Here is a 19618-nt window from a genome sequence, read left to right as displayed (position 1 = left end):
AACGAAATTATTTATGGCAGGTATCGGCTCTCGAGCGAAGTGTAAATGAGTATGGAAATATGAAAAACAAGTTTTCTTTGAGAGGAGGCTAGGCTAGGCTCAGCATGGCAATAAAGTGAAAAGCACAAATAAAGAAAAGTCATAAAAATAAAGATCATACTTCAATGTGTGTGACAGTGTGTGTATGTGTGTGTGTGTCTTAGCTTGTAGGCGCCTCATAGCAACGCTCATTGATTCCAGTTGGCCATCGATTATTATTCTTTACGAATTTTGAAGCTTGGCCATATGGCTCGCGGGCAGGCAGAGGCTGCCTGTTAGCCACGTTCTGGGTCTATGCTTGGCTCTTTTGTTATAATTTGCATTGCAAATCTTTGGCTGGAACTCGTACAGATATGGTATTTATGAGCTCTTAAAAATAGCCCCGCATAACTATATATGTTAACATATAGTTGGGTATCAATAGGCAGCAATATATATTTGAGTACTTTCATCCATTCCTTATAAAATACAGAGAGTCATTGAACTGTTTTTCCTATACCAAAATGAATGACTGAAAATATATATTCACAATATTTAAGCATTAAAATAGACAATATAATCTGTGAACTATTTTTCCATCTAATACAAGCACTCTTAGATTAAACTCTGCCTCTGAAGAAACTTTTTTCTATTCATAAACAAAGCGCTAAGACATGTATTTGTATGTGTTTGTATATTATTCAAATAACCAAGAACAGAGTAGAGAGAAGGAACAGAGTTAAAATTACAGTAAGAGCGACAAAAACAAAAAACAAAGACACAATACTATTATAATGGGTAGATTTTAAAGATTAATGATCGGGTTCGACTTGAAAGTTTAAGACAACTACCACAAATCAGGGGAAAGGAATTTTCGGATTCCAGGGCATATATGTATGTGCTTTTGTAAGTTTGTATAAACAACACTTGAAACATATATCAGCATTTCGTGCAGGTAGTATAGCTAATCCCGCATCAAAAATAAAACACGGCAAGAAATCTAACTCAGCTGCTGCTTGTCTTAAATCAATCCTCCTTTCAGCTTTTATGGTATTTTTTATAAATGCTGACGAACTTTTGTCTGTATGAGGGGCTAACTAAGACTTGGGTCAATTATTTGTGTTATATATATATATATATATATATATATATATATATATATATATATATATATATATATATATATATATATATATATATATATATATATATATATATATATATATATATATATATATATATATGCTTGGTAGATGAATTAGTGAATAAATATGTTCTACAGATTGACCCATTATTTATATGGTCGACCCTAAGACGGACTTGGATATATAGATATATTTGTATGTATACAAGGAATACTTTATCATGCTGCCTTCTACTAGTGAGCATATTGTACTCAGTCATGAATTTTCCCCTCTCTTCATTAAATTATAAAAACAACAAATTTTACATGCTTGACGTAGTATGAAAGTGTTGATGTGCTCGGTGCTTATAGAGGCACGAAATCTTTGAGTGAACTGCAAGCAGTAAAGCATGTTAAAGTAATTAAAAACGATTTAGTCGACGCAACACCTTCCCATAGCATTTACAATAAATATAAGAATAAATTAAGAGAAGTTGAAATGTTATTCTAGACTTGAATGGTCTGTTGAATAGATGACCCTAGAAATTAGATTAACCGAGAGTTTTCTGATTGTAATTTTGTGTTCTTTCTTTTGCAGGTGATTAGAAGAATCCAAAACTAATTGGAAAATGACGTGTTTCGAGATTTGCGTGAATAGCCAATCAGTAAAAACACAAAATCACGTTGCTAATGAAAACAATAAAAAGTGAATATAGATGTTAATGAATGAAAATCTGCGAATACCACAGAGCCTTCTAAGGCTTATAGAGAAGATGCATTCGCTTCTCACAATTCGCGGAAAACGAAGAGGCAAATTCTTTCACCTGATCGTCCTAGCCACGTTTCTGTTCGTCCAAGTGTTAGAGGCTCGGTCCAGCGCCCAGCAATTGGCGTCGCCTCGTGGACGGAGCTATGCCACAACATATGAACAGTATGCCGCATTTCCTAGACGACGCAGCTCCTCGCCAGCTGGTGAAATGCAATCCCGCGCGGTCGATACTAGCGCTGATTTTGAAGTGCTTGAGGGTCAGCCTCGCGGCACACTGGTCGGTTTTATTCCAACCAAGCCGAAGTTTACGTATCGATTCAATGAGCCGCCGAGAGAATTCACACTGGACCAGATAACGGGTGAGGTGAAAACAAATGCCGTGCTAGATCGCGAGGGCATGCGCAGCCATTACGACCTTGTGGTGCTCTCCTCACAGCCCACATATCCAATAGAAGTGCGCATTAAAGTCTTGGATATCAACGATAATGCGCCAGAGTTCCCAGAGGCAAGTATCGCGGTCTCTTTTTCGGAGAGCGCAGTAAGCGGAACTCGTCTGCTGCTCGATGCGGCTACAGATGCTGACATCGGCGATAACGGCGTGACGGATCATTATGAGATCGTAGCTGGCAATGTGGATAATAAATTTCGTTTGGTAACCACCACGAATCCCAGCGGAGATACTTCCTACCTGCATTTGGAAACGACGGGCAACTTAGACCGAGAATCACGCGGCAGCTATCAACTAAATATATCGGCCAGCGATGGTGGCTCGCCTCCCCGACTAGGTTTCCTTCAGGTCAATGTTACTATACTGGATGTAAATGACAATCCTCCGATTTTTGACCATAGTGACTATAGTGTAACGTTGAACGAAACGGTTCTGCCTGGCTCACCCGTTCTCCAAGTTATGGCTTCCGATAACGATTTGGGCGACAATAGCAAGCTGACTTATTACCTGTCCGAGACGGAAACTCAATTCACTGTCGACCCTGAAACGGGTGTGATTTCTACGACGGAGCGTCTGAATTGTCCTCAACAAACAAGCGAACAGACACGAGAGCCCATTGGCAAGGGTCACGCTCAAAAGAGCTGTGTGTTTACTGTTTTTGCTCGCGATCATGGCTCTCCGCGTCAGGATGGCCGCACTTATGTTACTGTCAATCTGTTGGATACCAACGATCATGATCCCATTATACGGTTCCAGTACTTTCCACCTACTGGGAGCGCCGCCACCGTGGACGAAAATGCGATCAATGGCACGGTTGTTGCCGCCGTATCGGTGATTGACTCGGACGACGGTTTGAATGGAGAGACATCAACTCGCATCGTATCTGGCAATGAGCTACATCATTTTCGTTTAGAAAAGACTCCACTATTTCATATAGTACGAGTAAATGGAATACTTGATCGCGAAGAGATTAGCAAATACAATTTGACTGTTGTGGCTATAGACAAAGGAACGCCAGAAAGGAAATCAATAGCGCACCTTATTATCAATGTAAACGACGTTAACGATCATGAGCCAGTGTTCGAGAAGTCTGAATACTCTGCTGTGTTAAGTGAACTTGCGCCAACGGGCACCTTTGTTTCCTCAATCGCTGCCACAGATGAAGATACGGGCGTCAACGCGCAAGTATATTATGAAATTCTTACGGGCAATGAACTTAAGTGGTTCAACATCGACACGACGACGGGCCTTGTGGTCACTGCCGGTCCATTGGATCGGGAAGTGCAAGCGAGCGTGGAACTGAGCATATCCGCACGTGACGGCGGTCCCAATCCAAAGTTCGCATACACTCAGCTTAAGGTCACCATCCTGGATGAAAACGACGAGGCACCGCACTTCGGACAACAGGAGCTCAATGTTAGTCTAAGTGAGGACGTTAGTCCGCCGACACTAGTTGCCTTGCTATCTGCTACAGACAATGATCAAGGCACGAATGGATCGGTTACATTTTCTTTAGCGCCCAGCGTGGAACGGCTGTACCCGCAACAATTTGCTATTGACTCTATAACAGGCCAATTAATGACGCGCAAAGCCCTCGATCGTGAGACAATGGCGAATTATGAAATTTTTGTGATCGCGCGCGATCAAGGTGCACCGGCACCTCAGTCGGCCACAGCTACTGTGTACCTCAACATTTTAGATATAAACGATAATAATCCAGAGTTCTATCCGAAGCACTACATCGTCACAGTAAAGGATCGGGACACTGATGTCGCGCACAAGAACAGTATGCGACCTCTGCTTAATGTCACGGCAACTGATCGCGATGATGGAGATAATGCCTTAATTACATACAACTTAGAGTCTGGTGGCGAGAATGTTTTCCAACTTGACTCTCGCACGGGCGCCATCACATTTACGTCAAGTGGCGAAATGAAAAGGGCGCACTACAACCTGCGCATCTCTGCTCGAGATTCTGGTGAGCGGCGCACCACAGAGGATGCCATTGTAGAAATCGTATTGGAATCGAAGTCGGAAGCACTCGACTTTGGCGCTCACAATGGCTACGAGTTCCAAATCATCGAGGATCCTGATCAGAAGATGCCAAAATTAAATCGAGAGGTTGGGCGAGTGCAAGTCAAGAGACAGCCTATGTTTGCAAATGCAGCCATCGAGTACTTCATTATTTATGGCGATAGAGGCGAATATTTTGCAATTGATCAACGCACTGGCTATATTACAACTGCCCGCCGTATTGATCGAGAGGTCCAAGCACAATATCAACTAACTGTACTGGCACGCAGCGTAAACGGTTCCAGTTCTATGTCTCGATTCGCTTACGGCAAATGCAAAGTTCACGTGACGGTTCTCGATCTAAATGATAATGCACCCAGTTTCGCCCAGGACACGGAGGTTTCTATATGGTTGCCAGAGGATACAGCAGTGGGCCAAGAAATTTATTTGTCACGTGCCCGGGACCGTGATGCCGGAGTCAATAGTCGTATACGCTACAATTTCACGTACAACACGGACCAACAGTTTCGTATAAATTCCGCCACGGGAGTGGTTTACTTGCAGAAGCCCATACGCGCAGATCCCGAAACAGTTTTCTATGTGGAGATAATGGCCACTGATGGAGGCAACCCGCCATTGAGCAGCCGTCTAAGTTTGCCCGTACACATTGCTGACGTAAATGATCACACTCCCGTGTTTGATCATACATCCTATGAAACTTCACTCTTAGAGACCACCAAGGTGAACACGCGCTTCTTTGCTCTAGCTGCCTCGGACAGTGATCTGGGCGCCAATGGACGTATATCATATGAGATTATAGATGGCAATTCTGATCGTAAATTTGGAGTGTTTCCCGATGGCTTTCTGTTTGTTCGTGCACCCCTTGATCGCGAGGAACGGGACTATTATGCACTTACAATTTCCTGTAGCGATGCAGCCGTGCCGTCGCGTTCGTCGGTGGTACCAATCGTCATTCATGTCATAGACGAAAACGACAATCCACCGCAGTTTACGAATAGTACATTTACTTTTAATATACCAGAAAATGCGCCACCAAACACGTTTGTCGGCAAGTTGACTGCGGTGGATCGGGATATTGGACGAAATGCCGAATTGAGCTTCAGCGTGCTTTCGCAGTCTCAGGATTTTAAGATAGATATGCACAATGGGTTTATCAAGACTCTTCGGCCCTTTGATAGGGAAGCTCTAGTGCGAAGCACAAGTAGAGCTGATAATAGCGAAAGCCTAAGCGACGATGAGCGGAATATCAATAGCGGCGGAGATAACTATATATTACTGGAGGCAGTGGTGACGGACAACGGCAGTCCGCCACTAAATGACAAGGTTAAAGTCAAGGTAATCATCACTGATGTAAACGACAATGCTCCAGAGTTTTTACGTGCCCCCTATCAAGTGACCATCTCTGAAGGAGCCCCTGAGGGTACGCATATAATGCACGTTTTTACGCAGGATGCCGATGAAGGCCTCAATGGAGATGTATATTACTCATTAGCTGCAGGAAATGAGGCAAACTTATTTAGCCTAGACAGCGCCACAGGTCTATTGACCCTCTCACATAAACTGGATCGCGAGTCTCAAGAGATTCATCGTCTAGTCGTTGTGGCGAAGGATGCAGCACTAAAAGATGCATTGAGTTCCAAAGCCAATATTACAATCACGGTATTAGACGACAACGACAATGCACCTGAGTTCACACAGTCGAGCAGTGAAATTTCCGTATTGGAGACAAGTCCCAGTGGAACTGAGTTAATGCGATTTCGGGCCAGCGATGCGGATCAAGGGGTGAACAGCCAAGTAGTGTTCAGTATTACGGCGGGTAATCGAAGAGATACATTCCACATTGACAGTATTAGCGGCAGCCTTTACTTGCACAAATCCTTGGACTATGAGGATATTACCAATTACACGCTTAACATAACAGCTTCCGACTGTGCCACTCCGCCCCTTTCGACCACCGTTTTCTACAACGTGATTGTTGTGGACGACAATGACAATCCGCCAATCTTCCCAAGCACGGCGATTGTGCGACAAATCAAGGAGGGCATAGCACTGAAAACACCAATTGTAACTGTGACTGCAGATGACCCTGACTCGGGTCTTAATGGCAAAGTAACGTACGTTATCACCAAGCAGGAGCCGGAAACGTCTGGAGGTCGTCATTTTGGCATCAATACCCAAACAGGTGTGATACACACTCTCCGTGAGATTGATCGCGAGTCAATAGATAACTTCCGATTGACTGTCGTGGCTACGGATCAGGCGCAGCCTTCGGAACGACAGTTGTCCACAGAGAAGCTGGTCACGGTCATTGTGGAAGACATCAATGACAATGCGCCCATCTTCGTCTCAATGAATGCTGCAATTTTGCCTGTTTTGGGAAATGGTTTAATTCCGCCAGGGAGCATTGGGCGTCATGTGATGCAGGTGTTGGCCCGTGATGCAGATTCCTCGAGTAACGGCCTGGTCACATATGAGTTTGTCGGCGGTCAGCAAGAACTGTTCCATTTGCAACGCAATACGGGCATAATCACGCTTGGCCAGGCTAGCCAGGCTCAAACTAAGCCCAATGTGCGCTACCCATTGACCTTAAGGGCAACGGACGAGGCAAGTGGCGAGCGAAAGAGCACGGAGACATACATTACAATTATTACGCTTGGCACGTACGAGGACGAGGGCGATCGGCCGGTTTTCGAAAATTCCAACTCCCTCTTCGGTTCGGTGTACGAGAATGAGCCAATTGGCACAAGCATCCTAACGGTAAGCGCTCATCTTGAGGGCGCTGAGATTGAGTACTTTGTTACGAATGTCACAGCGTCGAAAACAAATGCATTCGGACATGCGAGTAGCAGCATACAAGTTGATCGTCTGTTTGATATCGATGCAAAACTGGGAATATTATCGACGGCGGTGGAGTTGGACCGGGAAGCTGGGCCCCCCACTTACGAGATAGAAGTCCATGCCATCGCCCTGGGCGGAAAGCCACGGACTGCACACACCAAGGTAAGACATGCCATTCACATGATGCTGCAGCCAGACACTGAGCACGATTATGTGAGAGATAGCGGGACACCGCTCTTAGTAAACCTACTCTGGTCGTCTGTTGGGTCGGGCATTTCTGGGCCTGTTTTAAGGGCTTATCAGTATGAGTTAAGGCCGCACTAATGCGCTTTTAATGTCTACTGCAGATATGAAAAGTAGATTATACGAAAGCAGGGAGTTGACTGGAAATGCAAATCGACAGAAGATGCAAGAGACTGACTCAAAATTAAATTTATAAGACCTTGCGAGGGTCTGTCTCTGGCAAGCAATTGTAAAGCCTGTCATACTCGTTTCTAGAGCAGAAATGCTTTGAAAAACTGTATAAATAGGCCGCAAGCCTAAAATTATAATACATAACTTGTGACATCGGCAGTTGCTTTTAATTGTAGTCCGCGCCATACCATATTCCAATGAAGGTGTTTCGAATCACTCTAGTCCCTACTCTTCAGTCGGCTGCGCATACCACAGTCTGGTTTCCAGCGAGACGCAAAGTTTTCGACCTGTTTTTAAACGTCAAATAAAAAATAAACGAATTCACAACAGTAAACATCTTTGGGGCTGCTGAACACTGTTCACCGGCCCTTCAGCCGAACTTCTTGCCACTTAACCAGACAGGCAACCAGCCATTGGTGCTGCTCGGCGTTGCCTTTGCCTTTGCCTTTGCCTTTGCCTTTGCATGCCTTTTGCAGATATGCTTTATGCTATATGCGTAGGTATGCCAGCAATGTACGCATGCAAATGTGTATACAAGTAGTTCCAGTTCTGGCCAGCATCTTCTGCATACATGTATATATATATATATTTGCTTAAGTATCTTTGAGCATACGAAGAGGAGAACTTATATGAGTCTGCTGCAGCGACTGAGGCTTGCGTTCTAAAAGTATTTCAATCAATTTTATTGTTTCTTTGATTTAAAACGATTGCCATGTTTTTTCGGGATGTGCGTTTATGTTAAAAATGTATTTACTGCATCTGGAGTGCTGAAGTTAAGTTCGGACTTAACGAGTAGAAGCGTAAGGGAACCGTTTAGAATAAAAAATGTACAAAATCATACTCTCAACAACAAGCTCTACACATATAATGAAAATATTTGACGAAAGTAGTTGCTCTTGCTAAATGTTACTGTTTCCAGGTGCAAGTTACTGTGCAGGATAAAAATGATAGTCCGCCAAAGGTACTCGATACGCCATTAATTTATACTGTAAGCGAAGACCTGGAGATCGGGCACAATATAGCCACAATACGTGCGACTGACCCCGATCCCGATATTGTGAGCAGTATCATTTTTACCCTGGTTAACGGACACGATTCAAAGTTCATTCTGGAACCAACGACCGGCAAACTCCAGCTGAAAGATACTCTAGATCGCGAAACAAAGGACGTGTACAACATGCGCATTCGAGTGAGTGATGGAGTGCAATATACTGAAACAGATGTGATCATACAGGTAAGTAGTCCAAGCTTAGCTTTACAATGGTAATTAACTCGTTATTTTTCACTTTCAGGTGGCCGATACTAACGATAATCCGCCGATCTTTGAAGAGGCTGTGTACTCATTTGACATACCAGAAAACGCACCACGTGGCTATCAAGTTGGCGAAATTGTAGCCAAGGATGCTGACTTGGCTCAGAATGCGCAAGTGTCATATGCTGTTGTTTCTGACTGGGCCAACGACGTATTCAGCCTAAATCCTCAAACGGGGACACTTACCCTCACAGCTAAACTGGACTACGAGGAAGTAAGACAATCACAGGCTCTCGTACATAACATTTCAATAATATATTTTCTTCAAATCAGGTGCAACATTATATATTGATTGTGCAAGCTCAGGACAATGGACAACCCTCCCTATCAACTACTATAACTGTGTATTGCAATGTGCTCGACTTAAACGATAATTCGCCCCTCTTTGATCCCATGAGTTATTCGAGTGAAATATTCGAAAATGTGCCCATAGGAATGGAGGTGGTAACCGTGTCAGCCAAAGATATTGATTCGGGTAAGTAACTGGGGTCCATTGATTGAAATAAATCATAAGCGAATATCGCCCATTTAATTACAGGTAACAACGGTCTCATTGAGTTCAGCATTACAGCTGGAGATGATAACAATGACTTTGAGATCCATAGCAATGGCACGATATCCACACGTCGACAGCTTGATCGCGAGCAGCGTAGCGGATATACTTTAACAGTTACCGCCCGCGACTGCGCCGACGAGATGGCGATATTCAGTGAACTAAAGGAGTCGCAGTTAAAGCTGAAATATCGCTCGCCGCGGCGTTATTATAAAACACAGCAAAATCAATTTTTAGCTCATCAAAAGCAAGATCGGCTCTCATCGACTGTGCAGGTAAGACATTGGCGTATTAAGTCGATTTTAGCCTGAAACCGGCTTAAGCTGTAGGGTTTCACTAACGGCGTCTGATCTATGACAAGTCCGATTACAATTTGTCAAGCCCTAATTAAACGTAAACGTGTTCTAGCCAAACCTGTTTTAAATAGATCATCGACCATATCACTGCCCAAAACAAGTGACACAAATACTTGAGCGTCGTTAAGAACTTTTCTTTTCTTCTATTTTACAGGTAACGATAGTTATCAAAGACGTCAACGATGAGTCGCCCGTGTTCGTTTCCGCAAACGAAACGTCGGTGATGGAGAATGTAGCTGTCAATACGGTTGTCTTTACGGTGAAGGCCATTGACAACGATGAGGGACGCAACGGCTACATAGATTATTTTATAGATGACCCGCGCCCATTTGGGCAAGATAATGAAGTCGTTGAACCTCTGCCATTTACCTTAAACCCGACCGATGGAATTTTACGCGTCGCCGACGTGCTCGATCGAGAGCTTCGGGAAAACTTTGTCTTAAACATAACAGCACGGGATCGAGGAGAACCGCCTCTTGTCATGCAATCTCAGCTTACGATTAGAATACTCGATGAGAACGACAATATTCCAGTATTTGATCCCAAGCAATATTCAGCATCCGTGCCAGAGAATGCTAGCATTGGCGCGATGGTTCTTCAAGTGTCTGCCACAGATATGGACGAGGGTGACAACGGGCGTGTGCGATATTCGATTGTATCTGGTGATCAAAATCGAGACTTCAGCATTAGCGAAGATACGGGTATGGTACGAGTAGCCAAAAATTTAAATTACGAACGCATTGCCCGTTATACGTTGACAGTGCGAGCCGAAGACTGTGCTCCAGGAGACAGTGCGAGTGACACCGCCGAGCTGATCATCAGCATTATTGACATTAATGACAACCGACCCACGTTCCTTGACTCCCCTTACATAACCCGAGTCATGGAAAATACGCTGCCCCCTAATGATGGCTACTTGCTGACTGTAAATGCTTACGATGCTGACACTCCGCCTTTAAACTCGCAAGTTAGATACTTCCTCAAGGAGGGAAATGCGACAAAGGATCTGTTTCGAATCAATGCATCAACGGGCGAGATAGTCCTATTGACGCCCCTTGATCGCGAGCAGCAAAGCGAATACATTTTAACACTGGTCGCAATGGACACTGGATCGCCCCCTCTGTCCAATACGGGCATTGTGAGAGTTGAAGTTCAGGACATCAATGACAATGGACCTGTTTTTGAACTGCAATACTACCATGCCACAATTCAAGAAAATCTTCCAAGCGGATCTTTGGTGCTCAAGCCCGTGGCCACAGATAAGGATGTCGGTCTAAACGCTAAGATACGATTTAACTTGCTGGGAGAGCATATGACTCACTTCCACATTGACACAGATACGGGCGAAATTTCAACGGCCGTCGTACTGGATCGAGAAAGCATTGGCGTCTATCAGTTAACACTTATGGCTCAGGACAGTTCTATTACCGAGCCGCGAGCGACTTCGGTGAATTTGACAATCACAGTTCTTGATACAAATGACAATGTGCCCAAGTTCGAGGCAAGCACATTTAATATTGTTGTGCCGAACAACATCCGCGCTGGAGAGTTTGTGTTTGGAGCACGAGCTTCAGACTTGGACGAGGGAGTTAATGCAATGATAGTCTATAACATAAGCGGAAAAGATGAACACTTCTTCGAAATCCACCCAGCCACGGGAGTGATACGTGCGAAATCGGAACTGATGCAGAAAAACAAACCAAACGCTGACGTTATTTTCAATATAAACATTCATGCGACGGACCTCGGACTTATGCCCCAAGTGTCGACAGCAGAGCTCACGGTTCAGCTTCGACCGGTGGAGCTATTTCCCGTTTTCTCTTACATGCCCATCACCCAATTCAATTTACAGGAAGACGTGCAACCTGGCAAAATGATTGCTAAATTGGCTGCCTCGTCCCCCAAAAAGGGATCTGTAGCCACGATAAAATACAAAATAGCTGGTGGCAATATGGGCAATGCGGCTGTTGTGGATCCAAATAGCGGAGTTTTAAGCGTTGGACAAGACGGATTGGACTATGAGTTGACTCATCAATATGAGATCTGGGTTGCAGCTGCTGACTCGGATAGACCAAGTCTTCACACCGTTACGCTTCTAAACATTAACGTCTCTGATGCTAATGATAATCCTCCGGTCATGGAGAAGCTTATATATAACGCAGAAATTTTAGAGGAAGAAACCCCACCGCAATTTATTGTGGCAATCAAGGCAATGGACAAAGATTCTGGAGACAACGGCGAGGTCAGCTACCTCTTGAAAAATGACTACAATGGCATTTTTGAAATTAACAGCTCTGGCGAAATATATACAACCATGCAACTAGATCGCGAAGAGATGAGTGACTACGCACTTGTTGTGGAAGCCGTCGATCAGGGCGTGCCACAACTAACAGGAACTGCCAGTGTGCTGCTGCATCTGTTGGATAAAAACGACAATCCACCAAAGTTTACCCGTCTTTACTCGTTGAATGTAACAGAAAATGCTGAGATCGGCACTTTCGTTATAAGTGTGACATCCTCCGACTTGGATTTGGGTGAAAATGCGAACGCTTCGTACACGTTTAGCGCGAACCCAGGTAATAAGTTCAAACTCGACTCTCAAAGTGGCAACATTACAGTCGTGGGCGAAATTGATCGTGAGCAACAGGACGAATACATTCTAAAGGTTATAGCCTCAGATGGAGCCTGGAGGGCGGAGACCCCTGTCACAATTACCATACAGGACCAAAACGACAATGCTCCGGAGTTCGAGCATAGTTTCTACAGCTTCAATTTCCCGGAGCTGCAACATACCGTTGCCTTTGTGGGCCAGGTCATAGCAACTGATCGCGATAAGCAGGGCCCTAACTCTGTCATCTCATACTCGTTGCAGTCACCATCTCCAATATTTAGCGTCGATCCCGCCACGGGCGAAATCTTCACCAAAACACAAATCCAATACAAGCACTCGCAGTACATAAGCTCACCAGAGAACATGTTCTCACTGACCATCCTGGCCACAGACAACGGAAAGCCGCCCCTCTATACAGAATGTCTAGTCAATATCAACATAGTAGACGCAAACAACAACCCGCCGAAGTTTGTGCAGCCAGAGTATCTGTCCCCGTTACCGGAAAATGCAAAAGCAGGTCAGCGTGTGGTCAAAGTGCATGCTAACGATGATTACGATGTAGGAGTCAACGCAGAAATTGACTACTCACTCATCAGCTCCAATTTGAGCGCTTACTTTGCTCTCAACAAGCACGATGGCTGGATAACCCTGATGAAACCAATTCAAATGCCGGCTAATTCACGCTTTGAGCTCACTGTCAAGGCTACAGATCGAGGCGTTCCGCCACAGTCAGATCAAGCTCGAGTCATCGTAGTTGTCACTGATGAAAACCGACACGTTCCCGAATTTAAGACACTCAGTTACCAGGTGATTGTGCCGGAGAATGAACCGATTGGATCGACTATACTAACAGTCACTGCGACGGACAAAGATAACGGACCCAACGGAATGCTGCACTATAGTATTATGGACGGCAACGAGAGCGAAAAATTTAATGTTAACAAGCATACTGGTGCCATCACAATAATGCATCCATTGGACTACGACCAGATGCAGGAATATCACTTGAACATATCCGTCACCGACTTGGGCTACAAGCCTCTGTCTGCAGTAGCTATGGTCACAATTATACTCACTGATGTTAATGACAATCCCCCGCTGTTTAATCAATCTGAATACCATGGATATATAGCGGAAAACAAGCCGGCAGGAACTGTTGTATTTCAAGCCCATGCCACCGATAAGGACTCGACGAAAAATGCCATCATACATTATTCATTTCTGGCTAGCGGCACTGATCATCACTTTTTCACGATCAATGCCAGCAATGGAACAGTTTTATCTGCCAGCAGCTTTGATTATGAAGAGCGCCGCAGTTACACATTGCACATTAAAGCCAAGAACCCAGACTCGATCATGGAAAGTTACGCAATTGTGCACGTTCACATTTTGGGAGTTAACGAATTCTATCCGCAATTCCTGCAACCGGTTTTCCACTTCGATGTCTCGGAAACTTCAGCTGTAGGCACTGCAGTGGGTTCGGTGCAGGCAACCGATAAAGACATTGGCGAAGATGGTCGAATCTATTATTTGTTGGTTGGCTCCAGTAATGACAGGGGCTTTGGGATCAACACAAATACCGGCTTGCTGCATGTAACTCGTAATTTGGATCGGGAAACTCAAAATCGGGTTGTGCTTATGGTAATGGCTAAGAACTACGGAAGCATACGAGGCAATGATACGGATGAGGCACAGGTTATAATATCTATCCAAGACGGAAATGATCCACCAGAGTTTGTTGAGCGATTCTACACTTCAACAATATTAGAATCTGCCCCAATTGGATCGGTAGTGACAACAGTGAAGGCAGTAGACAAAGACGTTCGCCCACAAAATAATCACTTTACGTACTCCATTATTAATGGGAACTTGAAGCAAAGCTTCAAGATTGATGCAGAAAGCGGTGAAATTAGCACCGCTGCCCTGATAGATCGAGAGGATATTGCACACTATAATCTAGTTATAGGCGCAATTGACACGGGGCTGCCACCGCAGACGGGCACAGCCACAGTCCGCATTAACCTGGAGGATATCAACGACAATGGACCTACATTTACTTCAGAAGCTCTTACTGGCTATATACCAGAAAACGAGCCGCCAGGCACATCAATAATGACATTAGCAGCAACCGATCCAGATTTGCCAGAAAACGGAGCACCTTTTAGTTACAAGATCGTGGGAGGCAGACACAAGTCTTGGCTAGCCATTGATAAGTATACAGGCTTGCTAAAGTCTACTGCCAGCTTCGATCGTGAGGCAACCCCCCAACTGGAGGCTATTATTGAGGTGGAGGACAGTGGAAGCCCTAAGCAACAGGCGCAGCATAAAGTGACCATAAAAGTGTTGGATAAAAATGATAATCCTTCAACAGCGCGCTCTGTTCATGTGGCTGTGAGTATATTTAACGGAGATTTGCCCACAAATGCGAAACTAGCTGATGTGCATCCGAATGATGTTGACATCGTGGGCGACTATCGCTGCCGTTTGAAAGGCAGCGGACAGCTGACTATAAAGACCGGCTGTGACCTGTACACAACATCATTGACTACCCCGATGTCATACGTGTACGATGTCACTGGCAATGATGGCAAACACGATGATGTCACTTCTAAGGTGACCGTCGATTTTCAGAGCTACAACAATGCCACCTTGGATAACACTTTACCCCTCTTGATACGGAATATGACAGCATCCCAGTTTCTCACAAAACATTACGTGCAAACTCTTGATTTGCTCAAGTCCCGCTTCTCTGCTAGTGACGAAATTCTCATTTATAGCGTCATTGAAATGGAGGCCAATAATGGAAGCAATGTAGATCTGGAAGCCCTAATGGTGGTGCGTTCATTCAATTTTACGTACAAAGAACCGATTCACGTCGGCGAACGTCTGCGTGAGAAGCGTTCCGCTCTGTCCGACTTGCTGCACACAGAAATTGTAATCGGTTACGAGCCTTGCAACACACCTAATGTGTGCGCCAACGGAGGTGTGTGCAGTGCTTCTATTCGACTGCTGGATGCAAGCCACTTTAGAAGCATCGATAGCCCTGAGCTCATACTTAGTGGGCCACGGATCATTCACGACTACACGTGCCAATGTGCCAAGGGCTATGCTGGTGAGCAGTGCGCCAGACGGCAAGATCCATGTCTACCCAATCCCTGCCATGGGCAGGCTCAGTGTCGGCGAATGGGCAATGACTATCAGTGCGAGTGCCCGGCTAATCGAGATGGCAAGCAGTGTCAAAAGGAGCGCAGTGATGTCTGCTGGGGGAAACCTTGTCGCAATGGCGGCAGCTGCCAACGTAGTCCTGATGGCGCCTCATACTTCTGTCTCTGTCGGCCCGGCTATCGGGGAAGCCAATGTGAGAGTATAGCTGATTCGTGTCGTCCCAATCCGTGTCTACATGGTGGCTTGTGCGTCAGTCTAAAGCCAAGCTACAAGTGCAGTTGTCCTTCTGGTCGCTATGGACGTCATTGCGAACGATTTAGCTACGGATTTGAACCACTTTCCTTTATGAGTTTTCCCTCTTTGGATCCCACAACAAACGACATCTCAATTGTCTTTGCCACAACAAAGCCTACAGCACTCTTGGTGTACAACTACGGTTTGCAGAACGGCGGACGCTCGGACTTTTTGGCCATTGAGCTGGTTAAAGGTCAGGCAGTCTTCTCATCAGGAGGTTCACGTACTGCTATTAGTACAGTTATTGCCGGCTTCAATCTCGCCGACGGAAACTGGCATAAGGTCACTGCCACCCGCAATGGACGGGTCATGTCCCTGAGCATCGCAAAGTGTACGGAATCCGGCGAAGTATGCGCCGAGTGCATTCCTGGTGATTCCAATTGTTATGCAGACAATGTTGTGCCCGTGGGGTAAGCAAGCAAACTCAACTCAATTACACTATGAAACTAATTATCGCATTATTATTATTATTACAGAACTCTCAACTTCAACAAACAGCCCCTGCTTATTGGAGGCTTACAATCAGCAGATCCCGTCCTCGAGCGACCTGGTCAAATACACAGTGACGATCTTGTTGGCTGTGTTCACAGCGTTTCTATAAATGGACGCGCCTTAAATTTGAGCTCACCAATACAACAGCATGGAATTTTACCCGGATGCAACAGAAAAGCCTGTCAGCCAGCTATAGCAGCAGAGCGCTGCAGTAGCTATGCGGGTCAGTGCATTGATCGTTGGTCAACGTCGCTTTGCCAATGCGGCGACCAGCTTCTCTCGCCCGACTGTGGAAACTCTCTAGAGCCTGTCAGAATAAGCAGCGGAGGCTTTATCGAATTTAAAATATCCGAACAGTACCGACGCATGCAGCTTCTGGATAATCTTTATAATGGAAACAATGCTTGGTCCAACTCAGGCACTCGCACAAAGCGCCTCTCAACACATAATGCAAGTGCTGTGACGACATCTTTCTATGAGCCTCCGAAGCTGCTCAGCTTTCTCTTCCGCACATTCAAGTCACATGGATTGATCCTATATGCAGCCACCAATCAAATGTACACTTCCTTGTCGCTTTTGGATGGCAGACTCGTTTACTATTCAAAGCAACACCTCTCAATCAACATGACTGTGCCAGAGCCTTCAGCCTTGAATGATGGAAAATGGCATAACATTAGCCTTCACAGCCAGAGCCGCACACTCTACTTGCTAATTGATGGACACCAAGTGGGCGATGAGCTAGACCTTGCGGGAGTGCATGACTTCCTCGACCCGTATCTCTCTACACTCAGCGTAGGCGGTGCGTCCAGTGGTTTGATGAAGGAAGAACCTTTCACTGGCTGCATAGCCAACTTTACCATCAATAACGAGTTGCAGCCATTGAACGGCTCTGGCAGCATTTTCCTCACAGTGAAGCATCATGGAAATGTTAAGATGGGCTGCAGAGGATTAGATACGAGTACCGATGCTGCCCAAGTAGCCGACCCCCTGAGCATTGGCATCACACTGGTTATTGTGTTTTTCGTAATACTTGTTGTGGCTATTTTCGGATCATACATTATCTATCGCTTTCGAGGAAAACAAGAAAAGATTGGTAGTCTCAGCTGTGGGGTGCCAGGATTTAAAATTAAGCACCCTCCCGCTCCAACTTCACAAAGCCAAACCTCTGATCATGGGCTGCCACGCAGTATCCACGCTAATGCAAATGACCCACCTGCACCACTCGTAGCTAGCAACGATCACTTGAGATCACCTGGTCATCATCTAACTGGCCCCGAGCTTATTACGAAAAAATTCAAGGAACGCAGTGAACTACCGCCTACTGCAGACCATCCACAGCCACAGCAGCGTCCTCAAAGACCTGATATAATCGAACGTGAGGTTGTGGGCAAGAGTCCACCAATCAGAGAGGAACATCATCTGTCGATACCGCCACCAAATCCACTGCACCCACTCGATCACGGAAGCTCCGTAGATTTGGGCTCAGAGTATCCAGAACACTACGATTTGGAGAACGCAAGCTCGATTGCACCGTCCGACATTGATATCGTATACCATTATAAGGGATATCGTGAAGCGGGTGGCATGCGCAAGTATAAGGCCACCACACCACCTGTGGCATCTTATACACACCACAAGCATCAGAGCGCAGCAGCCCAGCAGCAGCATCGCCATTCACCACGACATTCTGTTAACGCCTCCTTCGTGCCGCGCGTGCCCAATCAAAGCAATCAACCACCGTCGGCAACGTCGACGTCTCGCACCCACCAGACAACTCCCCTAGCACGCCTCTCGCCCAGCTCCGAACTGAGCTCACAACAGCCGCGAATTCTAACTCTGCACGATATCTCAGGCAAACCATTGCAGAGCGCACTATTAGCCACCACTTCTAGCTCTGGAGGCGTCGGCAAGGATGCACTGCACAGCAACAGCGAGCGTAGCTTGAACAGTCCAGTGATGTCGCAACTGTCTGGTCAGAGTTCCAGTGCTAGTCGCCAGAAGTCTGTTGCACCACCTCAAGCACCACCACAGAACTCAATGGGTCTCACTGCCGAAGAAATTGAAAGACTCAGTGCTCGACCGAGAACTTGTAGCTTAGTTTCCACTTTGGACTTGTCATCCAGCAGCGAGGCGCCGACGCCTCGAGTGCCAGGCGGTGCACTTCATCTATCTCTGGGCGGTGATGTCGATGCGCACAGCTCAACATCTACAGATGAGAGTGGGAACGATAGCTTCACCTGCTCTGAGATTGAGTATGATAATAACAGCTTGAGTGGCGATGGCAAGTACTCAACCAGCAAAAGCATTCTCGATAGTCGGAGTCCAGTGGCTCGTGCAATCAGTGGGGAGCCCAGCAGGAGCCAAAATGTGGCAAAGACTCCGCCCATTCCACCGCATGCCTATGACGGATTTGAGTCATCTTTTCGAGGTTCACTTAGTACGCTTGTAGCCAGCGACGATGATCTGGCAAACCATTTAAGTGGAATCTACCGCAAGGCAAATGGAGCCGCTTCGCCATCGGCAACAACCTTGGGCTGGGAATATTTGCTCAACTGGGGCCCAAGCTATGAAAACCTGATGGGCGTATTCAAGGACATAGCCGAACTTCCTGATACGACCAATCCACAGCAACAACAGCCCTCCCAGCCAGTCTCCACTCTACGTATACCCAATGTACAAAAAGCACCAGAGGAGTACGTGTGAAACACTCCGTAAGGAGTATGTGTATTAAGTGTAAAAGTTTATGCGTCTTTTAGAGTTAAGCGTCGCCATTTCATTCTGTAATGTACAACGAAACTGTACAGTGTTAGTTCTAATTAAGTTTCAAATAACTATTGCATTGATATTTATACGAATGTACTTTACAAAACACTTAACACCTTGTATCAAGGTTACTGATCCTAAGTGCATTTTCATAGGTCTTTAACGAAATTGCACTGACTGATGTGCATTTGCCAATAGTGGAGCCGAGTTCAGCAGCCTCTTGTTAGGCAATGTAGTTTATTAATTAAGAAATACTTCTCGAGGTTTACTTTTAATGTCTAATACTAATCTAATTACTTGTGTAAATGTATGTATGTGTGCTATATTAAAATAGTTCCCGCTACACTATTTATTGCCATTTAAGAACATTTTAAACCAATTGTAATCCTTATCTTGCTAGCACTACTAAAATATACTGAAATTACTTT

The 19618-nt window shown here is 45.5% G+C and overlaps 1 protein-coding gene across 1 annotated transcript; it reads left to right on the top strand.

Annotated features, from left to right (window-relative positions):
* The first annotated feature begins 1839 nt into the window (after positions 1 to 1839).
* Positions 1840 to 19190, top strand: LOC111598489 (cadherin-related tumor suppressor). Its single transcript, XM_023313746.2, has 7 exons — positions 1840 to 7392; positions 8564 to 8878; positions 8937 to 9170; positions 9230 to 9431; positions 9495 to 9784; positions 10020 to 16345; positions 16412 to 19190. Exons 1-7 carry the CDS (start codon positions 1858 to 1860, stop codon positions 19128 to 19130), a joined length of 15621 nt encoding a protein of 5206 aa, XP_023169514.2. The 5' UTR covers positions 1840 to 1857; the 3' UTR covers positions 19131 to 19190.
* Positions 19191 to 19618: the final 428 nt, after the last annotated feature.

The sequence above is a fragment of the Drosophila hydei genome, unplaced genomic scaffold (assembly GCF_003285905.1).
Source record: "Drosophila hydei strain 15085-1641.00,03,60 unplaced genomic scaffold, DhydRS2 tig00000172-arrow-pilon, whole genome shotgun sequence".
Classification (NCBI taxonomy): domain Eukaryota; kingdom Metazoa; phylum Arthropoda; class Insecta; order Diptera; family Drosophilidae; genus Drosophila; species Drosophila hydei.
This window is presented reverse-complemented; position numbering and strand designations above follow the sequence as displayed.